This window comes from Rattus norvegicus, chromosome 8 (genome assembly GCF_021556685.1).
Source record: "Rattus norvegicus strain SHRSP/BbbUtx chromosome 8, alternate assembly SHRSP_T2T, whole genome shotgun sequence".
In the NCBI taxonomy this organism is placed as follows: domain Eukaryota; kingdom Metazoa; phylum Chordata; class Mammalia; order Rodentia; family Muridae; genus Rattus; species Rattus norvegicus.
In genome coordinates this window covers 46,429,331-46,443,927 of record NC_141541.1, presented here as the reverse complement: position 1 = coordinate 46,443,927, position 14,597 = coordinate 46,429,331, and the positions used below count along the sequence as shown (strand labels likewise).

Below are 14,597 nucleotides of genomic sequence, written 5' to 3'. Positions count from 1 at the left end.
TTCTCTTATATGGTGGCAGGAGACATTCTTTCCATGGTTCATACTTTTTCTTTTAGTTTTAAATTAGGATTACTGTTTTCATTCGTACTACAGGACAGATGAGTCTGCACTAGCAAATTCTATAACTTCCAGGTATCTACACCAATTTTTTTTTATTGTGAGATGTCTCAAGTGATGGAATACAGGAGGTAGGGGAAGACTGAATCTTTGTAAGTGTATTCTTTTCCTTTATATTTTGATATTTTTATAAATAATGATAAAATTTGTACCATTTTTGAAAGACTTTTGATAATTTATTTGAACCTGCACCACCTAACTCTGTATACATAGTCATGACTAGAGGAAACATTGACAATATACATTTCACAGGTGAGAATTATTCAGGACTCTGTGTATATTATCCTATAACATAGTTCAATTTTCTGTGTTCACAGATTCTCTTCCAGAAGAATGGACTCAGTAAATATCTCTTTGGTTACAGAATTCGTTCTCGTAGGTTTAACAGACCAGCCTCATCTACAAATACTCCTGTTTTTTGTGTTTCTAGCAATGTATCTGGTCACTGTTCTGGGAAATTTGTTCTTGATAATTCTAACTGTGCTGAATTCTCACCTTCACACCCCTATGTACTTTTTCCTCTTTAACTTGGCCTTTGTAGACCTCTGCTATTCTTCAGTGTTCACTCCGCAAATGTTGATGAACTTAATAACAAGGAAGAATACAATTTCTTACATGGAATGTATGACCCAACTCTATTTCTTTTGTTTCTTTGTTATTTCTGAGTGTTATGTATTGACTTCAATGGCCTATGATCGCTATGTGGCCATCTGTAACCCACTATTGTATAATCTTGTCATGTCCTCTAAATTATGTTTGAAACTAATGCTTGGTTCGTACTTTATTGCATTTTCTGAGTCTGTAGCTCACACCATTTGCATAATGAGACTGACCTTCTGTAAGGCCAACACAATCAACCACTACTTCTGTGATATTCCTCCTTTGCTCCAGCTTTCCTGCACAACCACATATATCAACAAGCTTGTAATTTTTGTTGCTTCGAGCATCAATATCATTGTTCCCATTTCAACTATATTTATCTCCTATGGTTTTATTCTCTCCAACATCTTCCACATCAGCTCTTCGGAAGGACGTTCCAAAGCTTTCAGCACCTGTAGCTCACACATCATTGCTGCTTTTCTGTTCTTTGGTTCAGGTGCATTTATGTATTTCAAACCATCCTCAGGTGGGTCTATGAATGAAGGAAAAATCTCTTCTGTCTTTTATACCAACGTGATTCCCATGATAAATCCTCTACTCTATAGCTTGAGGAACAAAGACATTAAAGTTGCTCTGAGGAAAACCCTGAGCAAGAAAAACTTTTGAGTGTAAGGTTTAGCCTTTATGACTCTTAAGTTTGACCTCAAAGACCGTTTCTACTTATGGGCAATATTTCAGTTCAAAATTTTACCTAGTGGTTTTTAATCTAGAAAATATTCTACTTTGTTTCAGTTTTGAACAGTCAGAAATCCTTTTTGCAATTATATAGCCTAGTCTCTTTTTTGTAACATAAATAGAAAATTTGATTCTTCTAGTTTTGTTTATAATGTGCAGAGTTTGCTTTATTTTTTGTCACTTCCATAATTCTCTATTCTCTTTTTCATTTAAAATTAATGGGGCTGAAACTACTTATGTATTTCTGACTACTCATTGCAAACTTATCTTTATTCCTTTTATAATTTAGAATAGTCCTTCAAAAAATCAAATGAAATAAGGTTAGGATGCCAATTTCTAGTGGACGTGGGTTTCTATCTTCCTTGCTTGTCCTTATATGTGTAAATTGAAGATCTGATTATTCTTTCTTTTTTATGTTCCATTTTCATTCAACTATCAATATAATAGATATTAATTATTCATTATCAATAGCTTAATAAACAGTGTATAATTTTGCAATTATTGCAGGTCTCAATCATTCTATTAATTCACATACCATTTTGCATGTTCATATTTGTATTGTTTAGGAAACAAAATGTTTGTACTTTGAAACTTTATTATTTTTTTGTTAAGGACACATTTCTAAGGTTGGAGAAGTGGTCATTTTAACTTGCAGTTTTGTTTTTGTTTTCAAAAGGAGGTTGAATTCATCTTCTAAATAAAAATGGAACAATTTGAAAGTCTTAAGGGTCTAGTAATTCAAGAAAAGAAGATCTAGAACAGAAAGAGAGCCAACAAAAGCCATTAGACTAGCAGACAAGAAGATAGTGAATAAGCAAGAGCCCTTCCATTCAAAGAATCACTGAAGGTATTTTGAAAATCATATTTCTGTGAAAATTTTAACTTTCTTCTGCAGAGTATTGCAAATATTCTCCTTACTTTATTAATCTCATTGTGGGTATGAAGGATAATGTGAATAGTGTTTCAAGTAATGAAGATTACTTTATTGGGAAATAAAGTTGGGCTGTATTTGTTTTGTCCAAGTAGCACAAGGACAGCAAATCCAAGGAATGAATATCATATGGGGTTTGAAACTCCAGTTAGAAAGATTTTTCAGACATTGAAGAGGGAAAACAGAAGCCTCTTTCTAAGGTTTCTTTTATGAAAATGGATGTACATGTATGCATGTATCTGAATACACACACACACACACACACACACACACACACAAGAAGTATGTATACCACAAATACACAGAAAAAAGTATGCCACACATTCATAAAGACACATACACACACACACACACACACACACACACACACACACACAGTGAATAAATATTTTGTGTTTAGTCTTATCTCTATAGACTCAGTGTGGGTTTTTGTTTCTATGATTGGTAATTGAAAATTATTACAAGGTATAACAATAAATGATAAATTGATAAAATGTGTCTTTCAATGTGATGTATGAAGTGTGTCATAAATAGTGATAATTCTGCAAATGGCATGCTAAAAGGAAATCAAAGTATTAAGAAACAACACGAAAATTAAGTAACCTGAGGACCAAGGAAAAGAGCTCATGCAATGCTAGCTCTGGGCTAAATATTACATTGATAAATCTTTTGAAATTTCTATTCAATATAGAACTGTAAATTCTACACACAGTCAATTGGCAAGAAAACCTAATAACTGTTACTAAATTAGCATGAGGAATAATGATTTGTCTTTATAGAGGTAACAAACCTGTGTCCAAAATTCTAATGAATCAAACAAAAATTTTATAACAAATAGTAACATTTAATAAACTATAAATACCAGCAGATACTCTCTGCTATACCATAGGCTATACCTGTCAAAAAACAGGTAGGATGCCTTCAGATCTTATCAATGGTGGTGGTTTGAATGTGGTTGGACAATGGGAGGTGGCACAAGAACTGTGGCCTTGTTGGAAGAGGTGTGGTGTCATTGGATGAAGTGTGTAGGGAGGCTTTGGAGGGTTCTTGTGCTCTATCTCTGCCCAGCAGGGAAGAGGCCCTTGTGTTAGCTTCCTGCAGAAGATAATCTCTCCTTTTGGCTACCTTCAGATCAAGATATAGAACACTTGACTCTTTAAGTACCATGTCTGCTTACATGACGCCATGCTTCCCACCGTGATGATAATGGATTAAACATGTGAAACTGTAAGCCAGCCCTAATTAAATGTTATACTTTAGAGGAGTTGCTTTGGTCATGGTGTCTCCTAAAAGTAATAAAACCCTAACTCAGTCACCCACTCTATCTGTTACCCTAGACTCATACTTGGCACTACCAGAGAATACGAATTGCTGCTTTTTCATCTCCTTGTATATATCTCCTGTGAATTCCTTAGATCATCATCCCCCAGACTACCATTCTCTAATCTTCCAATACTGTTAAACATTCTACCTATGAATTTACCATTCAAGTAGGACATTAAAATTGGTGACACTTAGCTAACATACTCTCTGAAAATCCCAAAAGGAAACAAAAACAAAGTAAAATACACATACTAAACCACAAGAAATGCTGAACTTAGCACGTAGACCTGTAATCACCCGAATCCTGTGCCTAGACGCCAGCATAAGAACACAATCAGCATCAGTTGTGGGGAGGATGGAGAGAGAGAGAAAGTACAGCTAAAGACAAATGGAATTGGTGTGAAGGGGTATTTCTGGGATGGGGTAGAAACTGAGGAAAATGGAGTCTTCCAGGAATCTAAAAGGATTATCATGGCTAGGACTTCTGGTGATGGGTGATACAGAGCATAAATTGACCATCCCTGTAACCAGGAAAGATTTCTGGTAGAATTCCGAGACACCAACCCATCCACAAAACTTTCCATTTATAATTTGCCTTGACCACAAGAAATGCCAAGGTAAAAGTGGCACATAAATTGTGAAGGTACCCAATCAATGACTGGTCCAGCTACAGACCCATGACATGAGAGGCATCCAAACCCTAAAATTCCCTGAAGGATCAGGAACCAGAACCTGGAAAGCCTACAGACCTATGATAGAACCAAAATTAAATCGCAAAAAAGTAGTCAATAAAATTATTCCTGAGGATAGTTTACTACATTCATAGATTAGTGACTAGCCAAATTATCATGAGAAGCTTCATCTAACAACTAATGGGAACAGATGCAGAAACCCAGGCCAAAGATTAGGTTGAGCTTGGGGAACCTTGTGACAGAAAGGGGGAAGTATTGAAGAAGCTAGAAGATTCAAGTATACCACAGAAAAACCCACAGAATCAACTAACCTCGACCCATAGGGCCTCATAAAGGCTTTACCAACAACTAGGGATCTTGTGTGGAAATATGCTTGGCCCTTTGCATATATGTTATAGTTGTGTAGCATGATCTTCTTTTGGGACTCCTAATGGGAAGTAGAACCTGTCCTTGACTCTGTTTCCTTCCGGTGGATACTTTTCTCCTACTGATTTGCCATGTCCAGTCTTAATAGAAAAGGAGGTAGCTAGTCTTACAGCAACTTGATACGCCATAGCTGGTTAATATTCATCGAAGTGGGCTTTAATCTAAGAGAAACAAAGGAGTGGATGGGTGTAGGTTGATGTCATTATGCAGGTGAAGGCAGGTACAGGATAGAATGAGACCTGGCACTGAACTAGAAGGAAAGATGGGCAGGAGAAAAGTTTTAGAGAGGAGAGATCAGAGCAAGAGGAGAGGGAGCAACATGGCAGGAGAACGAGAGAACATGGCAGCGGATGTTAAGATTTCTCCGCACATCTACAGGTTGTTATGACTATTCTTCGGGATAAATGTGTACAGGGCTTTGTATGTCTAGATGAACAAAATATATCATATCTAGGTGGGCAGTTTTTATCCTTATCAATTGGTTTTAAGTTAATTGTGGAGATTTATTGTACACCGAGGATTTAACGCATAAATCTGGTTGTTGGGCTCAGGTTGCTGAGTAATGATTTCACTGGGTAGTTGGGAGTGTGAACAAAGTCTGTGACAGGAAACCGTGCTAGGTGATAGAATGCTTGAGGCTAGCATGGCACAGGACCACACTAACAAGACCCGCAGAACATGATGTGAGTCTCAGGCGTGGTAACAACCACGAAGGGGAGTGTGTGCAAGTTGTAACAGAGTAACAGACGTAGTGCATGGATCCTGTGCAGAGTGGGAATCAGGTTGTGTGACTTTTTAATCATACTGCAACAGATGGGTGGGGAGATATGGGGGTGCATAGAGCATGGGGAAAGAAACACTAAACATATCTCAACATCAACAGTAGACATTATCTTGGGATAAAGGGTGCAAAAGATATTTCAAGTAAAGGGACATAGGAGGCAAGTTGGTGTATCCATTTTAATATATATTAAAATAGATGGCAAATTAAAATTAATCAAAAAAGATGTAAAAGGACACTACATATTTATCAAAGAAAAAATCTTCATTAAGATGGTGTTTCAATCTTAACATATATGCCCCAAACACAAGGCCACCGACCATTACAAAAGAAACAGTAGTAGTGTTTAAGTCACAAATTGTCCCTTTACACACTCATAGTGAGAAACTTCAATACCCCACTCTAACCAATTGACACTCCATACAGACAAAAACAAAACAAAGAAAGCTGAAGCTAACAGGTATTTCCAGAACACTCCACCTACCCAAACACAAAAGAACACACCTTTTCAGCACTTCACAGAAGTCTTTGAAAAATTGATGATTTACTCAAACATTAAGCAAGTCTCAATAGACACAAAAATATATGCAGACATTGTCCTAGCCAAACACCATAGATTAAAGCTGTATATCAACAACAGAAACAACACAATGTTTACAAACCCATGGGCACTAAACAATTCTCTACCAAAAGGATACTGGGTAAAGACATAAAGAAAGAAGTGACTTTCTAAAATTCAATGGAAATGAATGACAACACAGGCAAACTTATGGGACACAATCAAAGCAATGCTAAGAGAAAAGTCGACAGTACTAAATTCCTGTATAACTGAGTAAATGTAATCCACCATATAAACAAACTGAAAGAAAAACAGACAACAACAAGTTAGAGGTTAACAATTTAACAGCACACCTGAAAGCTATAGATCAAAGAAGTAAGCACACTCAAGTGGAGTAGTCAGCAAGAAATAATCAAATTGAGGGTTGATATAAATAACATAATACTGAAAAACTAATAAATCAGAGAGTTGTTTATTTGAGAAAAAACCAAATCCTGATTCAAAGTAAGTAAAATGCCTAAGGAGACTATGCAAATTAATAAAACAAGAAACAAGAATGGTGACATAAGCAGTACCAAGAAAATTAGAGAATTTTAAGAACATACTTTACAAGGCTGATTTCTTCCAAGTTGGGAAATCTAAAAGAAGTGGATAATTTCCTCAATAGGAACCATTTACCAACATTAACTCAAGATCAGATAAACTATTTAAATAAACCTATAAATATAAGTGAAATAAAAGCGGTCAATAAAAATCTTCCAACCAAAGAAAGTCTAAGGCCAGATAGTTTTAACAGAAAATTCTACCACACTTTCAATGAAGAGTTACTGTCAATACTCTTCAAATTATTCTATAAAATAAAAACAGAAGAAACATTGTCTAATTCATTTTCATAAGGTTACAATTAGCTGATCAACAAACTATCTAAAGACTGGACAAGGAAAAATACAGACCAATTTTTCTTATCAGCTTACATATAAAATACTCATTAAAACACGTGCAACCAAGTAGGCTTCATTCCAGATTTGCAGGTGCAGTTCAATATGGGAAAAACCTGAGTAAATGTAATCCATCATATAAACAAACTGAAAGAAAAACAAACAGACAAACAAACACGATCATCTCATTAGACATAGAAGTCTTTGACCAAATTCATCACCCTTTAATAAAAAAGTTCTATATAAAGTAGAAATACAAAAGACATACCTAAACTTAATAAAGTCTACAACTAACAGTAAGCCTATAGTCAACATCAAATTAAATAAAGAGAAACTCAAAACAATTCCACTAAAATCAGGAACAAGACAAAGTTCTCCATTCTCTTCATAACTATTCAATACACTATTTGAAGTCTTACCTAGAACAATAAGAAAACTGAATGAGATCAAGGAGATACAAATTAGAAAAGACTGTGTAAAACTATCATTTTTTTCTTGTTTTATTTCTATTGCTTTTTTTTTTTTGATTTGATGGTACACAATGTTAAATTTCTGTGAGTTCAAGTTGCGTCTACATAGCAAGTTCTAAGAGAGGTCCTATCTCAAAGAATCCAATTAATTAATTAATTTAACTAAAGAAAAAAATGCCAGAATTTTAGACAGGTGAATACAGTATAGTAGAACACCTGTATAAAAAATTATTTTATTTATTTACATTCCTTCCACTGCTCCCACTTCTTGATCCCCCTCCTACAGTTCCTCATTTTACTTTTCTTCCCCCTTTCCTCCAAGAGCGTGTCCTTTCCCCACCATGCCTAGCCCTTCCCTAGGGTCTCAAGTCTGTACAGAATTAGGCGAATCTTCTCCAAATGAGTCCAGAAAAGGCAGTTCTTAGCTATGTATGTGCCAACGTCTCTGTTGTATCAGTAAGGCTTCCTACAATAGCAGATCCACGGCCTCTGTTGTATCAGAAAGGCTTCCTACAATAGCAGATCCAAGATCATGCAGAAACACACAGCTAGATATTATTCAGAGAGAGAGGGAGAGAGAGAGAGAGAGAGAGAGAGAGAGAGAGAGACAGAGAGAGAGACAGAGACAGAGACACAGAGACAGAGAGACAGAGACAGAGAGACAGAGACAGAGAGACACACAGAGACACACAGAGACACACAGAGACACACACAGAGAGACAGAGAGAGAGACAGAGAGACAGAAACAGAGAGAAAACAAGAAATTAAATTGGAGGTTTCCTTTAGGTGCTTCCCTTCAGAGATGGGTGACTCCACAGAATAGGTAGAAGAAAAACTGTAGGAGTCAGAAGGGATAGAGCATATCATGAAATCATAAGTACCTGAATCATCAACTCAGTTAAGTAGGGCTCATATGGGCTCACAGAGACTAAAGCAGCAATTCTTGAGTCTGCAATGGTCTGTATCAGGTTCTCTGCTTATAGGTTACAGTTTGGTGTTTTTGTGAGACACTTAATAGTGAGAACATGACTGTCCCTTACTCTCGCCCTATCTTGGGATTTTTCTTCGATTGTGTTGCCTTGTCCAGCCTTGATATGGGAGCTTTTGCCTTGTCTTTTTTATCCTGTTTTTTTCTCATTTGGCTCTTTTCTGATGAGGAAACAAAGAGGGAGTGAATCTCACTCAGTGAGAGGCAGGTGGGGAGAGCTGAAAGTAGTGGAGGAAGGGGAAACAGTGCTCAGATGCAATGAACGAGAGAAGGTATTTTCAGTAAAAGTAAAATTAAGTAAATAATATGATGGGCCAATATATTCCAATTGTTACCAAAATAGAGATTTTAATTTGTAGATAATTTCAAAAAAATCTATAAAAGTCAGCATATGTATCAATTGCATGTCCATATAATAACAGTGAATAATAAGAAAGGGAAATTAAGAAAATATACATAAATATCATACATCACATAAAAGAGTATAAAATATTGCATAACACAAACTACCAAATTTTGTTGAAACTGAGACATAAATATAAGGAAATACATCTTCATTCATAAGTTAATAAACAATAGTTAAGACAACAATGCCCCAATTATTTTAAACATGCTTATCTGAGTTAAAGAAAAACATATAAGATTTTCATGGTAGTTTTATGTTGTTGTTTTTGATATTGTTTGATTTTAGTAATGTTGGATTTATAAAATGAATTTTGATGTCTTTGATTCTCTTTACCTTGTGGGAAGAATTTGAAAAATCAATTATGCTTTTTATGCTTGAATACAGCACTCAATGGTTCTTTGCTTTTTAGTTTGCTTTGTTTTGTTTTGTTTCAGGTGGCTGCCAGGAATTCAGAATATAACAGACCCAGTCAGTGGGCTAAATACTTATAGAGAAACCAACTGCTATGAAGTATCCACATAAGTTATATCATGATATATCACATACATACATCAGTTATATCACATACTTCTTTCCACACTGGGAGATGCTGTGAGATAGTATGTCTGGGAGTTTTCATATTTAATGTCTTTGAGACAGTTGGTGTAGGAGCAGTGGTGATCACCAGTCTATATCCATTGATCTATTCTTACTAGAAAGAACTGAAAGCCAAGTCACTGCATTTTACTTCCTAGCAACACTTCACTATATCCCAGAATCCTAGATAGTAGTCAAAGATCTGGTCAAGCCACAGAAAATTTATGGCATTGGAAATACCATGCACATCTTTTTTCTACAGGGAGAAACTGGGGGGTGGGGTGAGATTTTTTTCAATTTTTACTTCTGTATTGAGCCGAGACTATTAGTATTGCCAGGTTCAGCCTCCATAGTTTACAGTTGAATTTAGTATTTAGAATATATACTGTGTTTTCCTGAAAAAAATCAGTGAGACAGGGCAGAAAAAAATAATCTTATAGATGACCTGTGAACAAGACGTGGCATAGATTGTACGTATTTGTGTTGCACTCCTTTCCCGGGTTGTTTATCCTAATTTTGTGTTCCTATGTCAGTAATAGTGCATGGTAAGAGTGTAGCTTATTTTTCGCTACCAGATGCAGTGTGGTTGGTTTCATGGAAGACCAGGATGCAAGAACCCCAGGACTAATTTTCAGACTTCTCACGGATGATAAATATATAATTGTGGCTCAGTTGCTCTGTTAATGAACAATTCTGTACTTGATGTTCCATCACCTCGCTGAATTAAAAAGGATTTTATATTTCATTCTCCCTGGAGAATGTTCAATCCCTCAAATGAAGGAAACATCGAGTCCCTAAGGAAATGATGACATATTATGATCCAAGCTGTAGCTGTAAACCACTTATCTCCCTATTGCCCACAGAAACTATTCCCTAGAGAAGTGTAATGCATTAGCTACTCTGCTTATAAGGGAGTGCATGATAACACTAATAGCACATCGAAACTCTGACTTATCAAAGGTAAATATGAAGATAATTTTCCTCTGCTACTTGAGATGACCATAACTTATAATAAGTTATGAGTTTTAGTTTATATATACCAACTGAATATACTAGACATGTATCTAGGATGAACTTCTTCTTCCAGGACCATATAAGTAGGTAAACAATGAGGAAACACTACTGTTTTACTTAACAATTAAGTTCTAAATTCAATTCATAGTACTCTCTTGTTTTGGGGCCGAAGACCAAAGCACTAATACATGTCATCATTATTTTTATACGGTGCAGTACTGAAGCTCAATGAAATGATGTAATAATCTGCTCAAAGTGAGACATGGAGGCTGTTCAAAGACTTTTAGGACTTAGAATAGATAGAAGCTTTAAGGAGATCCTTCTTTTTGGACGGAACTTCACTATTATCTATTCATGAATATTTTCTACCACATGGGAGTAACTAAAACATTAAAAAAATTATTCCTTATATTTTAGATCACTATGTTGATCTCATTTCCTCAAAACATACCTGGATAAGAGGCCAACATACAGTGTCAAGGTATATACCTCCAATCTTATCAATGAAGGGAGATTTAAGAGTAGGAAAACCAATTATGCAAACAGTGGTTTATCTTGACTCTGCTCTCGCCTTTCTTGTCTTTGGATACTCTATATTTTTACAGAGAAGTATTGACAGTCCTCTGTAGAAGGAATATGATATTGTATTCAGTTTACTAATGTTGCTAATTGAGGGCAAAGATAGTACAAGAGCAGAGGACAGATAAATAAAAGGGAAAAAAGGGTCTTCTGGACATGGCAGGGCATTTGCACACACAAATTTATACTAACTGTACACAATTCACAAGATCTCTGCAAGTCCAATCCAGACCAAATCCTAGCACAGAAGGAAGAGTGAGTGAGTCAAGAAGCTTCACCCTTAGATAAGAGCTATTGGCAATTTTAAGCTGCTGCTAGGAGAGTCAGACTTCTTTAAGAGTGTAGCTCCTGAAAGAAAAAAAAAGAGTGTAGCTCCTGGTAAGACAACCATCGTCCAGCAGAAGGACGCATTTCCAATAATATATGACCAACACAAAACAGTAGGATTAAGAATAAAATAGATACGAAGTAGCATAGGCAGAAAAAGATAGGGTAAATATCATCACAATGGGTATGAAATAACAGTATATCTGTGTGTGTGTGTGTGTGTGTGTGTGTGTGTGTGACAAAGGGGGGATGGATGGAGGGAGGGAGGGAGAGAGAAAAGAAAAAGAATTTAGATGAGAGAAACATTACAATTAAAAGAAAAATTTATGTTGGTTATGTTGGTGATGCTGTATGTGTTTGAAAGACTGTTGTGGGAAAGGTTTATAACATGATTTCTCTTGGCCTGTGCTCACAGATTCCTCTAAAGAATGGGTTCTGAAAATGGCTCTTCAGTGACTGAGTTCATTCTGGTGGGATTAACCAAGCAGCCTGATCTCCAGTGCCCCCTCTTTATCCTATTTCTAGTGATGTATGTTGTCACTGTGTTGGGTAATCTGGGTTTGATTACATTAATTGCACTGAATTCTCACCTTCATACCCCAATGTACTTTTTCCTTTTTAACTTGTCATTTGTTGACCTCTGGTACTCTTCAGTGTTCACACCCAAAATGCTGATGAGTTTCATATCAGAGAAGAACATTATTACCTACAAAGGATGCATGACACAGCTTTTCTTTTTCAGTTTTTTCTGCATTTCTGAGTGTTATGTGCTGACTGTAATGGCCTATGATCGCTATGTGGCCATCTGTAATCCACTATTGTACAATATTGTCATGTCTCCGAAATTATGTTTGAACCTCGTGCTTGCCTCATACATAATGGCATTTTCTGGTGCCATGGCTCACACAGGGTGCATGCTGAGACTGACTTTCTGTGATGCAAACACTATCAATCACTACTTCTGTGACATCCCCCCTTTGCTTCAACTCTCCTGCACCAGCACCTATGTCAATGAGCTGGAGGTCTTTGTTGTTATAGGCATCAACATCCTTGTGCCCAGCATCACCATCTTCATCTCCTATGGTTTCATCCTCTCAAGTATTTTTCATATCAGCTCCAAGGAGGGCAGGTCCAAGGCCTTCAGCACGTGCAGTTCCCACATAATCGCAGTTTCTCTGTTCTTTGGATCAGGTGCATTTATGTACCTCAAACCATCTTCTGCTGAATCTATGAATGAGGGAAAAATCTCCTCTGTCTTTTACACCAACACAGTTCCTCTGCTGAATCCCTTAATCTACAGCTTGAGGAACAAAGATGTTAAAATTGCCTTGATAAAGACCCTGAGTAAGAGAAAGTGTTGATCTGAAAGAGTGTCCTTTCTCATGTAGTTACTGCACTTAGAATATCAGTTTTCTTAGTTCCATTTGTGTTGCTCTTATCACTTTTTGTTTGTTTATTTGTTTGTTAGACTGTTGGGTGAAAGAAATTTGAACCTCACTTCCATAATTTATTTCTGTTTTTTATAGATAATGACTTTTATCCCTTACTATTGCCATAAATAATTTCTCTTCTTCTTTCACATGTTTATTAAGAACACTAGTGGAGAAATTTAGGTATTCAAAAGTATGGTAATTTTCACCATTTCTTCCCGTGAAGAAAGGTTACTATTTGATAATCATTTCACTTAATGTGTCACATAAATAGAGGGACTCACCTGCACTGGCTTTCAGAAACATGCTTTTACAAGATGTTTCTATTCTGGTTATTTCTCCCTTAATTGGAATACAGGTTTTTTTTTTTTTTGGTTTTTTTTAACAAAGCCAAACTGGAAGTTTCCACAGAAAATTTAAGTTTCTCACTCATATATTCAAATATTACAAATGAGTTAACTTTTAGCAAAGAGCTCTGTTATTTGTTGAGTCCTTTTTTTCCAGGAGTTTTAGGCATGATTTTGAGCTAGAAACATTAAAATGGCAGACTAACATAAGATATTTAAGCTTTTAAACAATATGTAGGGAATAACCTAAGTTATGATAATACCATTTATGCTTAACTATTATTATTACTATTTTAAAAAAGAGCAAAAACTGACTATCCTTAAGATACTAAATTTAAGGTTTTCAAAGTACAATATAAGCTTTTTTAAAGATAATATATATATCTTGCTATTGTTTAATTTTTCTATATGTCATTACATTTTCTAACATTTTGAAATTTAGGATTAAAAAATCTTTGTTCTATTATAATACTCTTTTGACATTACTAAATCCTTGACATACACTTTAGAAAGTTCATCCATTTATCTATCTGAAATCAATATTTACATGCTTCATATTTCCTTATCAATGAACTTTTACATATATTAGATATAAAATATGGGTTTAAGTATTGGAAAATATTGTTTGGTGTTTATCTCTTGATCAGCACTTTCCTTTTTAAAATGTGATTATGTGTAGGTACTCAAATGAATGAAGATGCACCATGGCCATACAGGAGTCTGCAGGGATCAGAAGAGGGCAAAAGATCCACAGGGCTAGAGTAATGGAAGGTTATGACCTTCTGAGTCTTCTGCAAGAGCAACAAGTGCTTTCAACAATTGAACCATACCTCTCGAGCTAATAAAATTATATCTTTGTTGAATGGAAAGTATATCTAGTAAATAATATCTCTGCTCTTTTGTAGCCTTTAGCATTGTGTAGTCTCTGAACTACACATTTCCCTCTTTCTAACTGCATTATATCATCCTTCTTTATCCTTTTACCTACGAGTCCTAAGTGTCAGGAAACACCTTTGAATTGCCTAAGACTTGAAGAAAATTTTCTTTATAGGTTTCAATTGCATTGACTAAGTTTTCCTGTTGTAATGTGTATACAGTTAAAAATGAATTGTGTTTATATATGTGTGTTAATCTGAATAAAGTTCAACTAAAAGCTAAGTCTGTCTTTTTAAGTGAATTGGCCTTTGAATATTTATAGAGAGAAATCTTGTGAATGTGTATTAGGAAAATAGGTTGGGCAAACATTGCCTTCCCCACCCTATCCCCACACACATAAGAGAATGGATAGAAATAGTGGAGTAACTAGTATTAGGAATCAACTGTCGCAAACGAGGTACAGATAATAAAGGCTGCACTTA

At 35.7% G+C, this 14,597-nt stretch overlaps 2 protein-coding genes across 3 annotated transcripts; both read left to right on the top strand.

Moving 5' to 3' along the window:
• The first annotated feature begins 450 nt into the window (after positions 1-450).
• On the top strand, positions 451-1,383 carry Or8b51 (olfactory receptor family 8 subfamily B member 51). Its single transcript, NM_001000805.1, has one exon. The coding sequence runs from the start codon at positions 451-453 to the stop codon at positions 1,381-1,383; it is 933 nt and encodes a 310-aa protein (NP_001000805.1).
• A 9,809-nt stretch (positions 1,384-11,192) lies between these two features.
• Positions 11,193-12,823, top strand: Or8b1d (olfactory receptor family 8 subfamily B member 1D). 2 transcript variants are annotated; one of them, XM_087560883.1, is made up of 2 exons: positions 11,193-11,200; positions 11,890-12,823. In XM_087560883.1, the coding sequence occupies exons 1-2, from the start codon at positions 11,193-11,195 to the stop codon at positions 12,821-12,823; spliced, it is 942 nt and encodes a 313-aa protein (XP_087417009.1). The 2 variants fall into 2 exon arrangements, with proteins under 2 accessions (XP_087417009.1, NP_001000454.1); NM_001000454.1 differs by lacking the exon at positions 11,193-11,200 and having other exon boundaries at positions 11,891-12,823.
• The last annotated feature ends 1,774 nt before the right edge of the window (positions 12,824-14,597 follow it).